Source organism: Ostrea edulis, chromosome 2 (genome assembly GCF_947568905.1).
Source record: "Ostrea edulis chromosome 2, xbOstEdul1.1, whole genome shotgun sequence".
NCBI lineage: Eukaryota > Metazoa > Mollusca > Bivalvia > Ostreida > Ostreidae > Ostrea > Ostrea edulis.
The window spans coordinates 98,914,951-98,937,271 of NC_079165.1; the positions used below are offsets into that span (position 1 = coordinate 98,914,951).

At 35.4% G+C, this 22,321-nt stretch overlaps 2 protein-coding genes across 3 annotated transcripts in view; one reads left to right on the forward strand and one right to left on the reverse strand.

Moving 5' to 3' along the window:
* The window catches only part of LOC125679387 (uncharacterized), a 45,994-nt gene that overhangs the window by 20,144 nt on the left and 3,529 nt on the right, over nucleotides 1-22,321 (forward strand). For both annotated transcript variants that reach the window (XM_048918587.2, XM_056155713.1), the window contains 10 exons: nucleotides 1,268-1,396; nucleotides 6,578-6,661; nucleotides 8,389-8,460; nucleotides 8,849-8,974; nucleotides 12,894-12,967; nucleotides 13,104-13,136; nucleotides 14,335-14,518; nucleotides 15,727-15,795; nucleotides 16,057-16,155; nucleotides 19,559-19,678. In XM_048918587.2, the coding sequence (XP_048774544.2) occupies nucleotides 1,268-1,396; nucleotides 6,578-6,661; nucleotides 8,389-8,460; nucleotides 8,849-8,974; nucleotides 12,894-12,967; nucleotides 13,104-13,136; nucleotides 14,335-14,518; nucleotides 15,727-15,795; nucleotides 16,057-16,155; nucleotides 19,559-19,678 (990 nt within the window). The remainder of the gene's footprint in view (nucleotides 1-1,267; nucleotides 1,397-6,577; nucleotides 6,662-8,388; nucleotides 8,461-8,848; nucleotides 8,975-12,893; nucleotides 12,968-13,103; nucleotides 13,137-14,334; nucleotides 14,519-15,726; nucleotides 15,796-16,056; nucleotides 16,156-19,558; nucleotides 19,679-22,321) is intronic.
* LOC125652537 (uncharacterized) lies at nucleotides 9,851-11,861 on the reverse strand. The gene is made up of 4 exons (XM_048881840.2): nucleotides 11,017-11,861; nucleotides 10,789-10,864; nucleotides 10,551-10,615; nucleotides 9,851-10,454 (listed from the first exon to the last, which is right to left on the reverse strand). The coding sequence occupies exons 1-4, from the start codon at nucleotides 11,140-11,142 to the stop codon at nucleotides 10,092-10,094; spliced, it is 630 nt and encodes a 209-aa protein (XP_048737797.1). The 5' UTR covers nucleotides 11,143-11,861; the 3' UTR covers nucleotides 9,851-10,091.

Consider the following 22,321-nt stretch of genomic DNA (forward strand, 5'->3'; position numbering starts at 1 on the left):
CAACCAGTTGAGAAATATATGATGTATTATTTTTTTCTAATTAATAACTACACCATAGGAGATGCACCAGTATTTGAAATAACCGTTTTTAATCTATATTTATTTATATTGACATCACCATGCATATTTTACTTTTATACTTGAAGATTTGACAAAGGCAGATACTGATATATGTATTTTTTTATATGTTGAATAAATCAACCTTTTTGAGTACTCCCATTTATTGTAAGTTGTTTGCTTGGATAAAGGGCTATCTTGCACTTTAATCATTTCATTGAAACCATTTGGGAAAATGTTTTTATATCCTTTTAAAAATCATTAAGCTTACATTATCAATATTTGAAGCAATGTCACATGAGGCCATAAAGTGGGTAAGATTCTTAAAGGAAGGTTGACATTTGGTTCCATGCATACCTATCTCTTCATGGTGATATGTTCATGTTAACAATATGTGACGGGCGTATCATGTGCCGTGGCGGTGCACTTTATTTAGCCTATAATATGGACCACTTTTATTCTTGATTGTGAACGTGTCATGTGAGTTCCATATTAAAACTCAATCCAGTGTATGATTATTATTTTAAGGCCAATTTTTTTTTTAAAAATTATAAGAATTTCAAAATCAAATGTTTGAACCAGTCCTACAAAATATCAATCTGTAAAATTTTAAGTATATTGTTACAGTTTTAAATTCTCCCACTAAGGATATGAGTGGGATGGGCAATTTTAAATTCTCCCACCTAGGATATGAGTGGGATGAGAAGTTTTAAATTCTCTCACTAAGGATATGAGTTGGATGGGCAGTTTTAAATTCTCCCACTAAGGATATGAGTCAAATGGGCAGTATGAAATTCTCCCACTTAGGATATGAGATGGATGGGCAGTTTTAAATTCTTCCACTTAGGATAAGAGTGGGATGGGCAGTTTTAAATTCTCCCACTAAGGATATGAGTGGGATGGGCAATTTTAAATTCTCCCACTTAGGATATGAGTGGGATGGGCAGTTTTAAATTCTCCCACTTAGGATATGAGTGGGATGGGTTGGCGGAAATTTGCCTGCACACAATGTGCTTTGATTGAGTGATGACACCATTAATACAGATTTATATGTACATTGAATTTTGAATATAAATTTAAGTAGAAATTTCTGATGTGATGACACCATTAATACAGATTTATGTGTACATTGAATTTTGAAAATCTTTAACTAGAAATTTCTGATGTGATGACACCATTAATACAGATTTATATGTCCTTTGAATTTTAGAAATTTTTGACGTGAATGGAAAAAGGAGACTAACAGTGCCAAGGAAGTCTATGTATGAGGAAAAGACCAGAGACATGACTCGTAAAACTCTGGAAGATGAAGAACTCATCAAGGGTTTACAGTCTCTAAGTAAGGGTTTACAGTTTCTAAGTGAGAGTTTACAGTCTCTAAGTAAGAGTTTACAGTCTCTAAGTGAGAGTTTACAGTCTCTAAGTGAGAGTTTACAGTCTCTGTGTAAGAGTTTACAGTCTCTAAGTAAGCATTTACAGTCTCTAAGTAAGGGTTTACAGTTTCTAAGTGAGGGTTTACATTCTCTAAGTGAGTGTTTACAGTCTCTGTGTAAGAGTTTACAGTCTCTAAGTGAGCGTTTTCAGTCTCTAAGTGAGCGTTTTCAGTGTCTAAGTCAGAGTTTACAGTCTCTAAGTGAGGATTTACAGTCTCTAAGTCAGAGTTTACAGTCTCTAAGTGAGGGTTTACAGTCTCTAAGTGAGGGTTTACCGTCTCTAAGTGAGGGTTTACAGTCTCTAAGTGAGGGTTTACAGTCTCTAAGTAAGCATTTACAGTCTCTAAGTAAGAGTTTACAGTCTCTAAGTACAGTCCCTGAAACATTCTACTTTACCATTTTTCCGTGCGTTCACCGTTCGTTCAGCATGCGTTCACCGTTCTTTCAGCGTGCGTTCACCGTGCGCTCTCCGTTCACAGTTTTGCGTTCACCGTGCGCTCACCGTTCACAAAGCGTTCAACGTGTGCTCACCATTCGTTCATCATTCAGTCTTTTCATTGTCATTCGGAACACCAAAGTGAAAGGACCAATCTTGATAGCAAGGCGAAAATGAAAATTGAACATGTGCGTAAGAGTGGAAGGAGACTTTCTTACTATATCAGAAATTTAATTTGAAGTACAAAATGTCAGGATTATCCACTGTGAATGCCGAAAGGTTCATTTGAGCTTTTGTTAAAAAAAACCAAACTTCTAAATGAGAGACGAATATACATGTAAGAGCTTGTCGTTATGAATTCCCCTGTGTTCAAGATTTAGCATTTACAAGTTCGGGCAAAATCACATATTATTATAATTATTTTGCATTGCTTGACAAGAGTTTTAAACAAGTCACCCCCCCCCCCCCACCCATTTTGAAAAATAAAAACAAACGATGCTACATAATGTACATTGTACCGTATGTACTTGTCAGAATGTCAAACTGATGTATCTATTTTTACGCCTATATTTATGAAAGATATTGTCAATAAACTGATAGTTAGTACTCTTGCCAAATTGAAACTTTTGTAACATTTGTCCTTAATGCAAAGATGTAATTGTTTATCTTGTACGTTTCTGCATTAGCCTTTAAACATTCTACAGGTAGTTCAGTACAATAAACAGTTTTCTCTACATCAAATATATACAAATATTGCACGATCTGACTGCAATCTATGGTCATATAAATAATAAAAATAGTGAGTTTTGTACTTACATGTGCATAAATTCTAGGATTATTTCCTCGGGTCGATGTAGTTGCGACAAATGAATGACGCAAAATTTAAGTAGGAATATTTAATATTGTTAGGAGTGTTAAGGTGTTGACACAGGGTATACCATCCGTATTGTTTGTTTACTGCATCTATCTTGACTCCTTTCGGGGGTATTTGTTAATTACAGGTATCCCAAACGATCGAGCTTGTAAAGTTTGAAGCCATACATGAACACCTGTAAATTCTGGATGTCACTACGCATATAGACTATAGTGTTTTCCTTTTCACATGCATTGTATATATATTATACCCATGCATTAAATGTATCTGTACATGTAATGGTATACACAATGTACATACGAAATTTGCTTTTGTTTGTGTATGACTGTTGCGTGTATTAATGTACAATTTGCGATAATTTCATGAAATATCTACATGTGATGTATACTCGGTACTTGTACAAAAAAATATTACATTGAATATATCCAGAACTGTAAAATACGCTGTCCGATTTTTTTTTTTTATTAATTGATGAAATATACATGTACATGTATTTTATTACTTGATTATGAAATAAGTAAAATCCCACGGAAAAATCCGAAACATTCCGAGTAAATAGACGATTTTGCGTTCAGCATGCGCTCAGCGTTCATTTGCCATTCACTTTGCGCTCTGCGTTCGCTCACCGTTCACCAAATTGCGTTCACCGTTCACTCTGCGTTCGTTCACCATTCGCTCTGCGTTTGTTCACCGTTCGCTCACTGTGCATTCACCGTTCGCTCACCGTTCAAGTGGGAAAGAACGTTTCAGGGACTCTAAGAATTTACAGTCTCTAAGTAAGGGTTTACAGTCTCTAAGTAAGAGTTTACAGTCTCTAAGTCAGAGTTTACAGTCTCTAAGTCAGGGTTTACAGTCTCTAAGTCAGAGTTTACAGTCTCTAAGTGAGGGTTTACAGTCTCTAAGTGAGGGTTTACAGTCTCTATGTGAGGGTTTACAGTTTCTAAGTGAAGGTTTACAGTCTCTAAGTAAGAGTTTACAGTCTCTAAGTAAGGGTTTACAGTCTCTAAGGCCAAGTAAAATTAATTAGTAGATTATCATTCAAACTTCACAAAAAAATGGGGCGGTTGGGAGGATTTTATTTTTTATTTTTCGCCATGGTATTCTTGACCTTGAAAATGCCTTCTCTCATTGAGAAAAGGCTTTATAAATCATAATTACATGTGTATTTGGGTTTCTAAAAGGCAAAGTGAAACAAAGTACGTTTACGATACCGGACCGGACATAAAAATATCCGTAAATCGGAATTTTGAAAAATAAAAAAAATCGGGGTGGGGCGATTTTCGAGGGGCTGGCAGGAATGATAATCTACTAATTAATTTCTACATGTATTTGAATGGCATGCTAATACTGTTTTAAAAAGTAAAATTCTGGAAATATTAAAATTACAATGTAATGGTGACTAATCTCTTTGTCATAGAACTTGCATGTAATTATATCTTGTCCACTCTTCATGGAGTGAAGCATTTAACTCCAAGCATTTAAACATGAAAACAATCTCAATAAATGATTTTAGGTATCATTGAATATTTTTAGCTCACCTGAGCTGAAGGCTCAAGTGAGCTTTTCTGATTGAAATTTGTCCATTGTCTGTCGATGATGTATACTTTTCACATTTATCTTCTTCTACAGAACCACCAGGCCAATTTCAAGCAAACTTGGCAAAAAACCTCCTTGGGTGAAGGACTTTCAAGTTTGTTCAAATGAAGGGGCATGCCCACATCAAAGGGGAGATAATCATAAAAATGCAAAAATAGGGTGGGGTCATTTAAAAATCTTCTCAAAAACCACTGGGCTAGAGGAGTTGAAATTTACATGAAAGCTTCCTGGCATAGTGCAGATTCAAGTTTGTTAAAATCATGACCCCTGGGTTAGGATGGGGCCACAATAGGGGATCAACATTTTTATATACAAATGTATTTGGGAAAATCTTTTTAAAAAACTTCTTCTCAAGAACCACTGGGCCAGAAAAGCTGAGATTTACATGAAAGCTTCCTGACATAGTGCAGATTCAAATTTGTAAACCCCCCCCCCCCCACCCCCGAGGTAGGTTGTGGCCACAATAGGGGATCAAATTGTTACATGCAAATATGTTGGGGAAATCTTTAATTATGAGTGAAGGTGACTCAGGTGAGCAATGCGTCCCATGGGCCTCTTGTTATGTCACCTGAATCAATGCAGTGACCTATTGCAATCTGTACCTGTTCTTAGTCAACTTTTAAACTTTTTCAACTTTCTCTCAGGAACTGCTTGACCATATGTCACCAAATTTGTATTTAGAGTATGTTGGAGTAGCTGTCGAACCAAAACTGAATTTCACTGCCACTGTCCCAAAAAGTGGAAACAAAGTTTTAAAAAATGATGTCATCTTCTATACTCCTAAACTTGTAGTACACAAACTTATTGCAGTACAGTAAAACATTTTGCTTAAGTAAATATCAAATACCGGTTCTGTCAGATTCGGAGGACCGTCGTCTGCCATTTTGGCTTGTTTACGTCGTTACGGTAACATCAATATTGAACGATCATACTCGAAATGTTTCGGGCACATACAATTTACGCAATGCAAAGTTAGCATTCAATAAATTCTCAGGATATTGAACGCTAACATTCTCTAGATTTTACGTAGATTTTATATTAGACTATTTATTACATGTAGCTATATAATAAACATAAATATTACATAGTTATGGATGTGAGAGGTCCTCTATCAAAAGTGTGAAATTCATGCTATTCCAGCCAATGTCTTTTTCTTTACTCCATAACATATAGCAGACAAATTGATTGCACAGTCATAATGAGCTTGGAGGCCGTTATCAAAATTATAAAATTTGTGACACCTGTGTCAGGGGTGCAAGACCTTTGAACAGGACTATATGGCTCATCCAAAAGTATATTACTTGAATATTTCTTTACCTCTGAATATCTAGTGGACACACTGGGTGTGTGGTTATAAGCTGTGCAGAGTAAGTTTAGAGTATATACTGCATAATAACCAGCATGTCTGTCTGGTTGTTTTACTCTCCTTGTGTCATTCCTCCCTCCCACTTTGTGTCTGGGCTCTAGCTTTGTATTTGAAATATAACAAGCTCATATTTGTCATGAAAGTTATATGTGACTAGGCAACATGTCATAACCCTAAGCCTAGGTCATTTGGTCAAGATCATGGTCACTTATGAAAAAAAAATTAGAAATATTTGTCCAAGGCCACAACTTTATGGAGAGACATTTTAAGATCATACAAAATTTGCTGACCAAGCAATGTATCATGACTCAGAACCGTTTTCAAAAAAGAACAAATCATCTGAAAGTGATATAAGAACTTGTCTCTGGACCTTAGTTTTGTAATGTAATCAACATTAGAACCTCTCACTTATCATTAAGGTTGCTTATGACTAGACACTGAAAAAAAAGGTCATTAAGTGAAGGTCAAGCTCATCATTACAAAGGTTAAAAATATAACTTATGAAATATCTGACATTATGATCTTGAACAAAGATCATTTGACCATGTTTATAATTAGAATTTAACATTAGAAGTCATGATCATACATTTTGATCACAAAAAATTGACAGCATTGGGTTTACAGAGTCTGAAAGAAGCACTCTGGCATCATCAACATGTACATGTGTAGCACTTCTAAGTTGATTTTTGTGATCGATACTTAGGTGACCATGACCTTATTGCTTGCAATTTCTGTGTGATGCGTGTTTCTCCTCAAATACACATTTCATTCTTATGTTGGAAAATGTAGTGATTTGGATGCTGTGTTGTTTGTAGGAAAATTAGTGAGTAAAGATTCCAAGGAATACATACAACTTCTGAATGAAACATCAGTCTTGTCTGACACCATAAAGGAGCAAGGTAACTTTATACATCTCTTAAACATCCAAGATCCATACTTTTGATTACAGTATTAAAAGTAAATTAATTGCAGGTGAGATTTTGTTCATGAGTTTCTTAAGTTGTGGATATCTCCCATGTTGAACCCATCACTCAGACCACTGTAACATTAAGGTTATTTAAATTCTGTAAAGTTAGTAAAATGACACTTCATGCATCTGGGGGTTTTTTTGTTACCAAAATTTATACCACTCTGCAGATGTTAATAAGTTTGAACAAAATTGGTAATTTTGATACCTCAGAGAGAATTTCTCGTTTCAGTGTCACATGACTGATGAGTGTCACATGACCATATCAGTCATGTGACTCGATATTTGTACACTCTGAAGTTTCTGTAATAGATTGCTTTGGCACTGGAAAAATGCTTGGGAATATTACAAGAATTCATAGCATTGAAAATATTTAGCCAATATGGTGGGATTCATTTCTCGCACAATGATCAGTTATATCAGCAAGCAAGAAATCATACATGTACCTTCCCTCGGTAAGATTTGTAAACATAGTTAAGATACATATTTCTTTTACTAGTTTCACACAAAATCTCAACAAACATTCCTTAACTTTCACTTTGTTTACATACCACTGACTTCCTTATTATACCCCCCGCAACAAGTTGTGGGGGGGTATACTGGAATCGCGTTGTCCATCTGTCCGTCCGTCTGTAGACGCAATGGTTTCCGGGCTCTAAAGCATTATCCTTTCCACCTACAGTCACCATATCATATATATGGACTACCCATGGGATGAAGATGTTCCCTATTGATTTTGGGGTCAAAAGGTCAAAGGTCAAGCGCACTACACATCGAAGTAGCAATATGGTTTCCGGGCTCTAAAGCGTTATCCTTTCCACCTACAGTCACCATATCATACATATGGACTACCCATGGGATGAAGATGTTCCCTATCGATTTAGGGGTCAAAAGGTCAAAGTTCACGTGCACTGGACATCGAAGTAGCAATATGGTTCGGTTTGTCATGCCTTTTCTTTTTTACACTCAGAAAAGAGGTAGTTTATACCTATTACCAACACCCTTTGGGAGATTGGGGTAAGCAGGGGATATTCTTAGTGAGCATTGCTCACAGTACCTCTTGTTCAAACTGCTTATGCAATCCTTATGTTAGGGTCAAGGTCACAGTGTAGAATCAAAATTGCCATAGTGCATGTCATATATTAAAAACGGGAGACATATATATATGTACAATATCAAACATAAAAACAGGAGTCATATATACATGTACAATATCAAATTAAACATAAAAACGCGAGTCATATATACATGTACAATATCAAATCAAACATAAAAACGGGAGACATATATATATATACATGTACAATATCAAATCAAACATAAATTTAAACAAGTATTTGACATGCTGATTTACATTTATATGTACGTATATTGTACAGTGTAGTGTGAAGTACACTGAGGTACACTGTGTGAACTTTCTCAGTGAATTTGAGTTTCAAGTGTGAACCACTAAAGACAGTCCATAGTAAATGGAGGTTCCAGCATGAATATCTAGCCACCATGAATGGATATTCCATGGAGAAATGAGGAATAAAAGATGCAATAATGAATTTTAGTTACTTATTATAACAGTATCCTCTGATTGAAGTGAATTATCTGCACTGTTGATTTTAAGTAAACTGTCTTTGCATTGTTTTAACAATATTTATTATTTTACAGTAGAAAATACCAGCACTGTAGACCACAGCTTAGCTCCTGAGTTACAAATCACAAAGCTGGTACTGCCCACTGGTTAGTGTTGTTAGACTTGTCAAACAATTCTTTTTAATCTTTAATCTTATTTTTAATAATCAACGTTTGGGAGATTTTATTATAAGATTTTAGTTTATTGGATTATGATACTAGCTTTTTCATAAGATGGTTTAAATTATTGAATAGCATGCAGTTACATGTACATGTTTATAACATATATCTCTGTACTGAACAAATCAATTTTTGAAAACAATTCCAATGGTAATTATGGAGGAAAAAGCTGTGATAAATGACTAATCTATTAATAGTGTCATTGGCAAGTGACAAACCACACACTAAATTAACAAAATGTCTGATAGATTAACAACAGCGTACAGTTCTTGATTATTATTGAAAAACATATTTATGAGTGTTGGAATATTTTCAGAAAACACCATGTCGCATTTAATACCGCATAAATGGGAGGCCGATGAAAGTCAAGGAGACATGGCTGTGTATGCCCCGGTGCTATACTGCAATAAAAATCACCCCGATCTGAAGGAAAAAGTCCCCCGTAAGTCTGAATTATCAGGAACATAAACTAAACAGTGATGTATAAATGTTACAAAGAAATATATCTAAAACATTGTGTGCATGTATAATCCAGATTGATAATATTATTTTAGTGTGATTAACATGATTTTATTTTACGTTTATTTTGCTAAGAACATGGATTCTGAATGGGTATCCAGATATTGACACGTGGAAGAAAAATTTGCCTGCAAACCTGTTTAGTGTTAAATGCATATCAGCGAATGTCAAAAATAATTTTTAAATGCTCATTTACATTGTCTTATTAAGATACCCACATATCTTGAAATTACCACTTACCACACAGCTGGCTAAGCCTGATAAATACTGGTTTTAACCAGTTCTATAACACGAATGAGCTCTACTTTATGACTCTTCATGGAGTGTTAAGTCCCCATTTTTGCAAATAATGGTTGGGGACATAAAAACTCGCATTATTCAAACTGCATGTACATGTAATGCTCTTTTAATTTTTATACGCCCGTCTTAAGACGGGACGTATTATGGTATGGTGTTCATGTCCGTCCGTCTGTCTGTCCGTCTGTTAGCTTTTTCGTGTCCGACCCGTAACTTAAATACTACAAGGCCTAGAATCATCAAACTTTGTCTGTAGATACATCTTGGGTAGAAGGTGTGTCGCACATTAAAACCAGGTCACTGTGACTTTTCATTAAGAAGATATCCGTCTGTCCGTCCGTCTGTTAGCTTTTTCGTGTCCGACCCGTAACTTAAATACTACAAGGCCTAGAATCATCAAACTTTGTCTGTAGATACATCTTGGGTAGAAGGTGTGTCGCACATTAAAACCAGGTCACTGTGACTTTTCATTAAAGGGAACGTATGGTATAAAAAAAAAAAATTCACATCTTAAATACTTTATAGTTGGTAATTAATCCCACTGGTTATTTTTATCTGATTGTAATCAGTTGTGTAGAAATCAGCTCATAAATAGAGCTAAACATCAGCTGCTGGAGGCTGCCATTTTGCAAGATAAAGTTATCGCTTTTTAAGATATTTCCCACAATCCCATCTGCTTATGACGTATACCGGGCAGTTGCCTCCGAGTGAAAGCAGCTGGTCATGTCTGACTGCAAAGGATATCAATATGAGCCCGAGTTTAATGAAGAGGAATTATTGGCAGCTTCAAATGAAAACACTAGTGATTTGGAATGGATTGATGAAAATGACAGAAGAAATGATAAAAATTGGTGCTCTTGTGGACATTGTGACATTCTTTCAAGTCGCAGAGAATGTACATGTTGTAAGGAATCTGTGACAGGCTTTTTCATAGGTGTAGATGTGAGAGTTGGAGTTTTGAAATAAGCATGATCTGATATTGAGATCGTTGGATCATTCCTTAGCACACATGCTGAACAATGATTGGGCAATTCGATCTCTATGTTGCAGGAAGTTGATTTATCTTCAGTATGGATAAAAACTGGGATATCCATGTCTTCATTGAGCTGAAAATATATATGATAACATCAAAATTACTTCATAAATTAAAGAAATGAATTTTCATTATTAAAGGTACATGTATTTCACACAACAATTTTTACCTTTATTTTTTTGGAGGATTTTATTTTTCCTGGTAGTTTTCTCTTTCTTTGATTTATTGGTACATCTGTTTACAAAAGAAGGATTGTATACAGAACAAATCAGTTGATTATCACTACCCCTCTGCATTAATTGCCGCGTAAATGTCAAGACTTGAAAGATTAACGGCACAAGGGGAATTGAAATGACCCTGGTTGTAAAACTCTGTTAATCAGTTAATAGAGCAATGCATCAAATTACCCGTTTCCTTAGATGTTGATGGTCCAGGTTGGTCACAAGGTTCTGTACATGTGTTTTCCAGAAGACGATTGATTAGCTTAAAAAAATGAAAAATACTTTTAATGACCTTTAATTATATATACATGTATGTATTGTACTTCATATCTTTACTTGTACATTGCCATTAAAGAAATGGTTTAATACAAATTGTGAAAGTGAAGTGCTGTAAATGATTTATGAAAGTATTACCTCCTGCTTTTCCTTTTTCTCATATCTTTTTGAACTACTTTCCCTTATTTTCTTGGGCTTGCTGTCATCAAATATTGTAGGCAGTGCATCTTCTTTTAATAGTTTTCTCTTTGGTGTGTATCCCATTATTTTAGCCTAAATAAAAATTAATTTAACTTAAAGAATAAGTAGAATACAGTGTTTATCCTTCATCTCTAGCCAGTACAAAAATGTTCACTGGATAAGGATATCAAAATAAATTGAATTAAATCAAATTAGAAAATGATCATAAGTTAAAGTTTTTAAGGTTGTAAATAAACACTGATTATTTATACATTTAGAATCATTAATATTTACTGAGAAAAAAAGCAAAATATATTTGGTACTTACCTTTTTATCCTCTTTAAAACAATCTTTCTCAAAATACCGTTCACATACAATTTTATCTCTTGAAAAAACAAATGTTTTTGGATTTAATTTTGCATTTCCTAGGTTATGGATCCATCTTGCACAAAGTTCATAATTTTTTTGGGGATTGGGGATGCTAAAGGTAGATATTCCTTTTCCTCTAACCACAGTGCAAAATTTCGCTTGACACTCAGGCATTATTATAGATATTGGAAAGTGTGTTACTCTGCAACCATTAATGCTATCCCTATAGGCACAGCAGCGGTAATGAATTGCCGCATGTACGTCATCAGCCGCCATGATAAGAGATTCTCCCATACAGCTGAATTTTCAGTGTAAATGACAGATTATATCTTGTTATCAGCAGCAATTATTTTTTCTATGCTAGGTTTTGTTGTCTAGAAGGTACCAGTTTTCACATATCAAAATTAAATTTTTGACCATACGTTCCCTTTAAGAAGATATCCGTCTGTCCGTCCGTCTGTTAGCTTTTTCGTGTCCGACCCGTAACTTAAATACTACAAGGCCTAGAATCATCAAACTTTGTCTGTAGATACATCTTGGGTAGAAGGTGTGTCGCACATTAAAACCAGGTCACTGTGACTTTTCATTAAGAAGATATCCGTCTGTCCGTCCGTCTGTTAGCTTTTTCGTGTCCGACCCGTAACTTAAATACTACAAGGCCTAGAATCATCAAACTTTGTCTGTAGATACATCTTGGGTAGAAGGTGTGTCACACATTAAAACCAGGTCACTGTGACTTTTCATTAAGTAGATATCCGTCTGTCCGTCCGTCTGTTAGCTTTTTCGTGTCCGACCCGTAACTTAAATACTACAAGGCCTAGAATCATCAAACTTTGTCTTTAGATACATCTTGGGTAGAAGGTGTGTCGCACATTAAAACCAGGTCACTGTGACTTTTCATTAAGAAGATATCCGTCTGTCCGTCCGTCTGTTAGCTTTTTCGTGTCCGACCCGTAACTTAAATACTACAAGGCCTAGAATCATCAAACTTTGTCTGTAGATACATCTTGGGTAGAAGGTGTGTCGCACATTAAAACCAGGTCACTGTGACTTTTCATTAAGTAGATATCCGTCTGTCCGTCCGTCTGTTAGCTTTTTCGTGTCCGACCCGTAACTTAAATACTACAAGGCCTAGAATCATCAAACTTTGTCTTTAGATACATCTTGGGTAGAAGGTGTGTCGCACATTAAAACCAGGTCACTGTGACTTTTCATTAAGAAGATATGGCCATATATGGCAAAAACTTGTCCGGCTCATAACTTGAAAACTATTAGACCTAGAATCACCAAAATTGGTCAACTAATGCATCTTAGGTAGGTGTCACATCCTACTTTAAGGTCACTGTGACATTTAATTAAGGTGATATAAAAAAAAATGTTTTAATGGGTACAATCTATACTGTTAACAATATGTGACGGGCGTATCATGTGCCGTGGCGGTGCACTTTATTTTAACTTTCTTACAGAATGGAGTTTACGTGCTCCAATGATAACAAAACTATGGAGAGAGTTACCAGATCACACCAGAGAGGCTTACAAGGTTTCACAATGCAATCCTATACCCTATGCTCGGTCATCTGAATTTTTGTATACCCTATGCTCGGTCATCTGAATTTTTGTACAACAGAATAAATCAGTGAAGTATTACTTTCTAAATATATTCTTTTCTATTTCAGAATCAATGCAGACAGAACAAAATAAAAAAAGAGGTATGAGATACAAATTATAGATATATTTTCAAGAAACAGGCATTAGGTAAGGGCTATTCCAGAAATAAATACATGGGGGGGGGGGGGGGGGGGGTCGGGAGGCACCTTTTGTATATACCAAGCACCCATAAAAAAAAAATAAAAAATTACCCCATGACCCATCAAATTAATAAACTCATTTTACAATGACCCATCTAATAACAAAAAAACTAACCAGACCCACCACAAAAATATTTTTAAAAATGAAAACGGTACAAATCTCGCGAGGTTTTCGGGACAAACATTCTAGTCAATGACGCGGTAATGCCTGTGCGACATTGTATCACAGTAGTTCTGAAGAAACGATGTCACATCAACAATCAAAGGCATCTATGGCGGGAATGTTGGAAAGATTGGGAGTCCAAACGATGCTATTATCATGAAATGGGTATGGATATGTTTTTCCACGAATCGTTCGTCTTCTAATGGAGCCCGCGCCCGGAGGCCTCTATATCACCATCACACTGACTGATAAATATAATGCATCGGTACCGTCGTATACATCAACTAAGGTTTGCCTATTTTTATTAGAAAACGGAATACCTATTGGTTTCAAAATATTCCCAAAATCGATGCACTGTAAACTGTAATAATCTACAGAACAGAGTTCGCCGCCATCACGTCCAAAGGGACCCTACTAAACGCGCCTCTAATTTGAAGAGTGCCGTAATGTAAAGTTATGTGCTGCAAAGAGCGACAACTCGAATAGTTCTATGTTACTTCCGATTTCGAAAGCAGCATTTCGAAAGCACGTTTTCAATTTTCCCTCCGATGTTTTGTAACCAACACGACAAGAGCGACAATAAAAATATTCTGAAAACTCAACACCCACGTGGCACAAAATAAAACAATAGAAACTACCCATAATAAATATTTTTTTAACAGTCCAACCACGGACCAATTAAAATATGAAAAAATACGACCACCCATACAAAAAAATATCGTTTGCCGCCCGACCCCCCCATTTGATCATTTCTGGAACAGCCCTAATGAAAAAACATGCTGTAGGCGAATTTTATCCAGCATAATTTGAAGGGTATTAACTTTACATGGTTAAATTTTATTTTCCATCAGTCTAAGATTTACAGAGGACTTGAAATTTTTTTGAACAAATGTAAGTCTAAAAGCGAATGTAACCACTGCTCATGGTCTCCAACAGGACGATCAAAAGAGAATATTAGAGGAAGAATTAAAGAAACATTCCACAAAGAAAATTCGCCAGACCCGTGCTGCTCTGGCTGATCAATCGTACCGAGCCAGTGTTCCATTACCGCGCCGCAGCACAGGCATCAGACAGTCTCAGCGTCTCATTTCCAGATCCAACAGCGCAACCACAGTTACCAGTAAGTGTTATATATAGATAATCCAACAGCTCAACCACAGTTACCAGTAAGTGTTATATATAGATATTCCAACAGCTCAACCACAGTTACCAGTAAGTGTTATATATAGATAATCCAATAGCTCAACCACAGTTACCAGTAAGTGTTATACATAGATAATCCAACAGCTCAACCACAGTTACCGATAAGTCTTGAACATAAATAATTTAACAGCTCAACCACAGTTACTGATAAGTTTTAAATATAAATAATCCAACAGCGCAACCATAGTTACCAGTAAGTGTTATATATAGATAATCCAACAACTCAACCACAGTTACCAGTAAGTGTTATATATAGATATTCCAACAGCTCAACCACAGTTACCAGTAAGTGTTATATATAGATAATCCAATAGCTCAACCACAGTTACCAGTAAGTGTTATACATAGATAATCCAACAGCTCAACCACAGTTACCGATAAGTCTTGAACATAAATAATTTAACAGCTCAACCACAGTTACTGATAAGTTTTAAATATAAATAATCCAACAGCGCAACCATAGTTACCAGTAAGTGTTATATATAGATAATCCAACAACTCAACCACAGTTACCAGTAAGTGTTATATATAGATAATTCAACAATTCAACCACAGTTACCGATAAGTCTTATATATAAATAATCCAACAGCCATACCACTGTAACTGGTAAATGTTATGTAGGTCATTAAATAATCCAATAGCCCTACCACTGTAAATGATAGTTGTTATGTAGGTCAGTAAATAATCCAATAGCCCTACCACCGTAACTTAAGGTTTTATGTAGGTCAATAAATAATCCAACAGCCCTACCACTGTAACTGATATGTGAAATGTAGGTCAATAAATAATCCAACAGCCCTACCACTGTGACTGATAGGTGTTATGTAGGTCATTAAATAATCCAATAGTCCTATTACTGTAAATGGTAGGTGTTATGTAGGTCAATAAATAATTCAATAGCCCTACCACTTTAACTGATAGGTGTTATGTAGGTCAATAAATAATCCAACAGCCCTCCACTGTAACTGATAGGTGTTATGTAGATTGATAAATATAGGTTAAAAGAGAATCCAGCAGAGGTAAGATTTAAAGTTGCTTTGCTACTTATGTAGCCTAAAGTATGAGAGATAAATCAGCTTCAGATGAAAGCTTTGAACTTGATATTATTCACACCTTTATTTCAGATGACCGGAAATACTCACCCCCACCCCTACCAAAGAGAAACTCCAGTCCTGCAGGAGGAAGCTCAGATGGTAATGGTTACTGATTTCTCATAGACCTGAACCTCAATACTTCTTAATTAATATCATAAAAGACTCAATACTTCTGTTCAAATTATCATAGAAGAATATTGTATTGTATCATAGAAGATGCTTGGATGTCTGCTTACATATTACATTACTCTAGATTATGCATCATTTCCATAAGTGTTAATTAATTGTCAAGTATTCTTATATGAGAAAACCTAGATTTGATATGAAATGTTAAGATGGCTTTTAAAAAATTTATTACAGTCAGGAAATCCATATATGAAACAAAGACACAGATGCTGAAACTGAACTCAGAACGTGACAAAGCTGCAATGGCGAAGGTCAATCTACCTGTTCCCAAAGGTAAACTGTCCCCTAGGGGTAATCTGCTGTCACTTCGAGGTAAGCAGCTGTCACCTTGAGGTAATCTGCTGTCCCCTCAAGGTACGGTAAGCCGCTGTCCCCTCAAGGTAAGTTGCTGTCCCCTATGGCAGACTGTCCCCTCAAGCATGTTAATCATTCAAACAGTTTTCTCATTTCATTAGAACAGAGGACCGAAGTGATCTTTTTGTGATCAAACTTCAAATGGCATTAGTATGTCCTTGGGTATCAGCATTAATTTCTGGCATGTATATATGCCTATAACGCAACAGGATGTTTTATAGTACAGTGATATCTGTCTGTATGTGTCTCCATCTGTCCAGTTTTTCTGTGTTTTATAATACAGTGTTGTCTGTCTGTCTGTATGTGTCTCCATCTGTCCAGTTTTTCTGTGTTTTATAATACAGTGTTGTCTGTCTGTCTGTATGTGTCTCCATCTGTCCAGTTTTTCTGTGTTTTATAATACAGTGTTGTCTGTCTGTCTGTATGTGTCTCCATCTGTCCAGCTGTTTTGTGTTTCCCCTTAGGCTTTCACAGAATGAATTGAAACTTGTTGCTTACTTTCTTTGTGAAGAACTACAGGTCATCTTCGATATGTGCTATGATGCATCCAATTTTGCAAGTTATGTGAAATGAGTGTTTATATAGGGGTTTGTGTAATTGACTTTCACTTTTCAAGCTAGGACCTTAATCATTTCACTGTGTGTGTGTGAGGATGCGTAGTGAAGATGTGCATATTGGAAGAGTTTTTGTTTTCTTTTATTTTCATAGATATTGCAGATTGTTGAACTTAATCAATTTTGGGGAAATTTTTGTATCAAATTATAGAGGATAAGTGGTCTGTCAGTCTAACTATTCTCTCAGTTTATAAATTTCCAGAATCTACAAACCCACCTAATTTTCAGGAGGCCCAACTTGACACAACTGTACTTTTCATTTTATAAATTGTAAATGATAATGTTAAGCATTATTCTTGGAATTAAAATCTTCTACAATCCAGATTTGGCAGTAGTTTATCTCAAGAATAGGTCTATGCTGTTTGTATATTGGGAGTATTTCTTTAAAATGTGGAAAGGGGAGGGGGTCATTTGTAAGACTGGTGAAGTCGATTGTACAAAATTACCCTCATGCCTCCATTGGTTACAGACCCTTGTATTGTAAGACAAACAACGTTCATGTTTATTCTCAACTTTTATATCTTGTAAAATAAAAATATCATATAGGTTTTTATTCTCTAAATAACTTCCATGCAAGCTTGCTTCTCCGTGTCCTAGGCATGGGTTCCTTTATTAGGAATTACAAACATATGAACTAGCAAATCATTTTTAATTGACAAAACATTGATGAATGTAAATATCAGCCAAGGAAAATGAATATTTGTTCAGCTTGTTGTATGCAGATAAAGATAGGAAGTAAACTTATATTTCAAAGAATGGATATATTAAAGGAACAAAATTTCAAAGAATATTTATACATGTTAAAAAAAAAAATACCCACCACTTTGAAGCAGCAGCTATATAACAGCCTATAACCTGTCATGCTTGTTCTCTCTTTCAAAACATGGACATTGGATTAGAGGTTTTCATGCATACTGTTCTTTTTTAACTTTCATGGATATTGCAGGTTGATGAACTTAGTCAATCTTATGGGAAATTTCTACTATATACACATTTAGTGTTATAAAGGGTTTATGGTTCATCCATCTCTTCAGTTTTGAGTTGCAGGATCTTACTGTTGGGCATGATTTTAGAAATATGGATTTTAAATGTTAGTGATGAGTGAATTACATTGGGTTGGAACTGTTGTTGACTTCTTCCTCCGAGCCATTGGCTAATTGAATCAAACCTTGTTCTAACCAGTAGTGAAGGCGATGCATGATGTTCAAATGAAAGGACTTGGATCCTCTAAGGTTAGGTGATTTAGAAAAAAAATAGGGAGTTGTTACTAAGAAATATTTTCTTGAACCAATGGCTCGAATGTTCAATGAGAGCATACAGGTAGTATAGTTTGAATTGTTTAAGTCATGGCCCTTAGGGTTAGGATTAGGTACAGTGATTTTTTTTGGGCCAAAATGCCACCGATATTCGGCTGTTTCCCCTAACTAAAATTAGCTATTTTTCCCCAATTATATATATATGTTTTTCCCAATTTCAAATCTAGGGAAATTAGGCCATTTAAAAAAAAGGTTACTGTATATTGCTGACAAATAGTAAATCCGTTTTTTTCTCCAAACCACTCCACATGCTAAAGGTTTTGTAAAGAATATGTAAAACAATAGAGGCATCCATATAAGCAGATATGCAGCGAAGTATATAGTTTCCAGATACACATTAAGCCACATTGTTGACAATTTAGTTTGACCTCCATTATATGTAGGGTCAGGCTAATAACAGGAAGTGGACAACAGTATAGGGTTTTACTAAAATCCGAAAAATACAAACAGGAGAGACGTTCTGGAAACTTGTTTATTATCATAATATTTACAAGATTATGGGTACAAATGCTGGTGAATTAATAATTTATTATTTTCTTTATGAAATTAGACAATAAGTATTTCTTAGAAAAAGTAAATAATATATATATACAAGGTGTGACTTCCAATACATATTTAATGTTAAATAATGATTTCTTTTATGATTTTAAATCAGATCTGAAATAAACCTCAAACAAAAAAATTGTTATTTGATTATTTTATGCATCTTTACCATTTTAATTTAATATGAATGATTTTTCCCAATTTGAGGAAAATGTCGCTATTTTTTCCCAATTCAAAAGGAGGGGTGGTAGTTTGAAAAACAAAAAAAATCACTGAGGTAAGAAGGGTTCAAGACTTTCCAATGTAATACATGGGTAGAAATCTATTTGACAGCAAGACTATGATTTGTCTAATAAATCCTCATGTCATGATTTAAAATGTTTCAAACATGGCTTCTGGGGTCCAGATGGGCAACAATTAGGGTGTGCAAGATTGTACATAGATATACAGCTATAAAAATTCTCTCGGAATCAGCAAGACCACTTTGTAAGACTATCCTTATATTGAAGTTTGTAAGAAGTGTTGTTCCCATGTGCAGAGTGGGATAACAGTAGGAATGCCAGGGTAATTATAGGGGAAATATTTGAAAATATTTCTTCTCAAAAACACCAATATTGTACATTTATCAAAATACATTTGTAATATGCAATTACATGTATTCTGGTTTGAACATATTTTATTGAACTTTAGATTAACACTTGTGACTTAGGATGCCCTCTCCCTATGTTGTGTACAAAGGGACTTACGATGATAACCAATCATTTCTCCATAAAAATCACAATGAATCAGGTGGATGTTGTTGCCCATGGGCCTATTGTATTTCAAGTTCATTGTAATCTTTTCTTTCAGATGGTGCTGTTCCATCAGACAGATGGCCAGGTTCCCACTATGCTTTATCCATGCAAATGATGGCTCTGAAAACTCAACAAGAAATGGCTACCTTGGCCAAACTTATACCTCAGGACAAAGGTTAATTTCGTATTTTACACATCAAATATGATAATGTTTTATCCTGCATTACCAGCGGCCGGCATGGCTTTTGAAACCACTGTACTTCATGTGTCCCAAAACAAAGAGGGTGTTTAGTTTGTTTTATCGCAATTCACCTTTGAATTAGAACGCTTTGGCCGATATAGTATTGTGTTGTGTGACGACACAATTGAATCTGTTTGTAATACAATTGCGAAATGCAACAAAAACTCTCATTGGTTCATATGTATAAGTCGGCCCAAAGTCCCTTATACGGGGGTAGTCAGCATTTATAAACATGACGGCCAGATGCTAGATGAAAAAAACTTCAAAGGAAGAAAGAGAAAAAGTTGTATTCTTGTGTTGTTGTCTCATAAATTTAATATAAAAAAAATTCCTAACATATTTTCCTACTACATGTATACTTGTGTTCAAACGTACATTCAAATATTTATTAAAGCCCCATACGACCCAAAAACTCGATCACAGCTTTTGATGATTTTGTTTGTAGACGTAGCCATGTTAGGTAGCCAGTCAATTCGAATCCCGGTTCATTTCCATACTGACACAATAGCGTCTAGATGTGTACGAATACACCACAAATATTTTAACGAAATAGTTTAAATAATATATCACCCCAGTCCTATTAAATGATAATTATTCAAATAGCTAAACTCACGGCAATGTGGCTTTCATTAGTCATGGGCAACCGCGCTGGCAGGTCTCCATCTAATGAGGTTATGTATCATTTTCGTTAATCAAGAGCTTATTTTACCTTTACAAAAACTGGTACAAAAATGTTTTAATTGCTATTAACTGTTCGTGTTGATAATAAATGAAGAGCAAATACATAACTTACAACCAATTTTATGAATACATACCAATAGCAAGAGTTCGAATTGACTGGCTACCTAACATGGCTACGTCAACAAACAAAATCATTTGAAGCTGCAAGTTTTCGGGTCGTGTGTGGCTTTAATGAATATTTCAAGGTATGTTTGTACACAAGTACAGATGTATATAGTAGGAAAATATGTTAAGATTTTTAGCTCTTCTGAGCCAAAGGCTCAAAGAGCTAATCATATGGCCATGTGTCTGGTGTGCGGTGTGCATCAACTTTTTGGGAAAAGGGCTATATCTCAAGAAAACCTTGGCCAATTTTTGTCAAATTTGTCACAGGGTATCCTTGGCCCAAGGGCTTTCATTTGTACTCAAACTAGGGTTGTGACCCTTTAACAAGGGGAGATAATTAGGAAAATGCAAACAAAAGTAGTGGTTGCTAAAAAATCTTCTTCTCAAGAACCACTGGGCAAATTATCACCAAACTTATGCATAAGGATGAGAATAGGTTGTAGATAAAAAATTGTTCAAGGCATCATCCTGGGGCAAAGGATGTGGTCTTAAGGTCACTTCAAAGTTGACCTTAAATTTTGTTTTGTTAAAACTTTGATATTTTGCTTAGTATAAGGACTAGGATCATCAAATTTTGTCAGTTTATGCATCTTAGGACCTAATATCATGTTGTCTCAAACGTTGGTCATGGTGACCTACTTCTTGAATTTCGCGGGATTATTAAATGGATTTTGATGCATATCTTGGACACTTTTGAGCCTATGATCATCAAAAGTTGTCAGTTGATGGATCATGGGACCTTCAAGTGCGTCATGTGAAAAGTTTGTCACCATGACCTACTTTCTGAATTTTATGGCTAATCATTTATGAATACATTTTAGGTTGTTATTTCAGATACCGAGAATCATCAAACCTTGTAAGTTGATGCGTCTAGAGGCCTCGAAACATATTTATAAAAAAAAAAAGAGCAGGTCACAGTGACCTACTTTTTGAATTTTGCAGACATTCAAATTTTACATTTTCAATTTTAGATGCATATTTTGGACACCATGAAAGCTAAGATCATCAAACTTAGTCAGTTGATGCATGTTGAGTCTTCATAGTTTGTTGACCAAAAAGTAGGTCACTGTGACCTACTTTTGGAATTTAACGGCTATATTTTAATATTTCAGATACTATTTGACTTACAAATATCAAACTTTGTCAGTTGATGCATGTTGAGTCTTCAGAGTGTGTTGACTAAAGAGTAGGTCACCGTGACCTATTTTTGGATTTTGACAGCTATATTTGAATATTTCAGATACTATTTGACTTCAATTATCAAACTTTGTCAGTTGATGCATCTTGAGTCTTTGGAGTGTGTCAACCAAAAAGTAGGTCACTGTGGCCTTCTTTTAGAATTTGACGGCTATATTTGAATACTATTTGACTTGTCAGTTGATGCATCTTGAGTCTTCAGTGTGTCGTCCAAAAGTAGGTCACCGTGACCTACTTTTGGACAGTTACATTTAAATTTTCAGGTACTATTGGACTTAACATCATCAAACTTTGTTAATTGATGAATCTTGCCAAGTGAGAATTTTTTCCTGTTCTACAATGTATCAGAAGAGCGATTCTAGGCCTCTTGTTTTACATTGGGTTTATGAGACAGCAACACAAGAATACACCAATATCAGGCCTCAACCGTCCGCAGCTTTTTGTGACCCGTAAATCGAAGGTTTTTATAAGGGTTGGATCTTTTCAGAGAGCTATGTACAGTTCTCCAGCTACACTGAATCCGCTCGAGAAAGT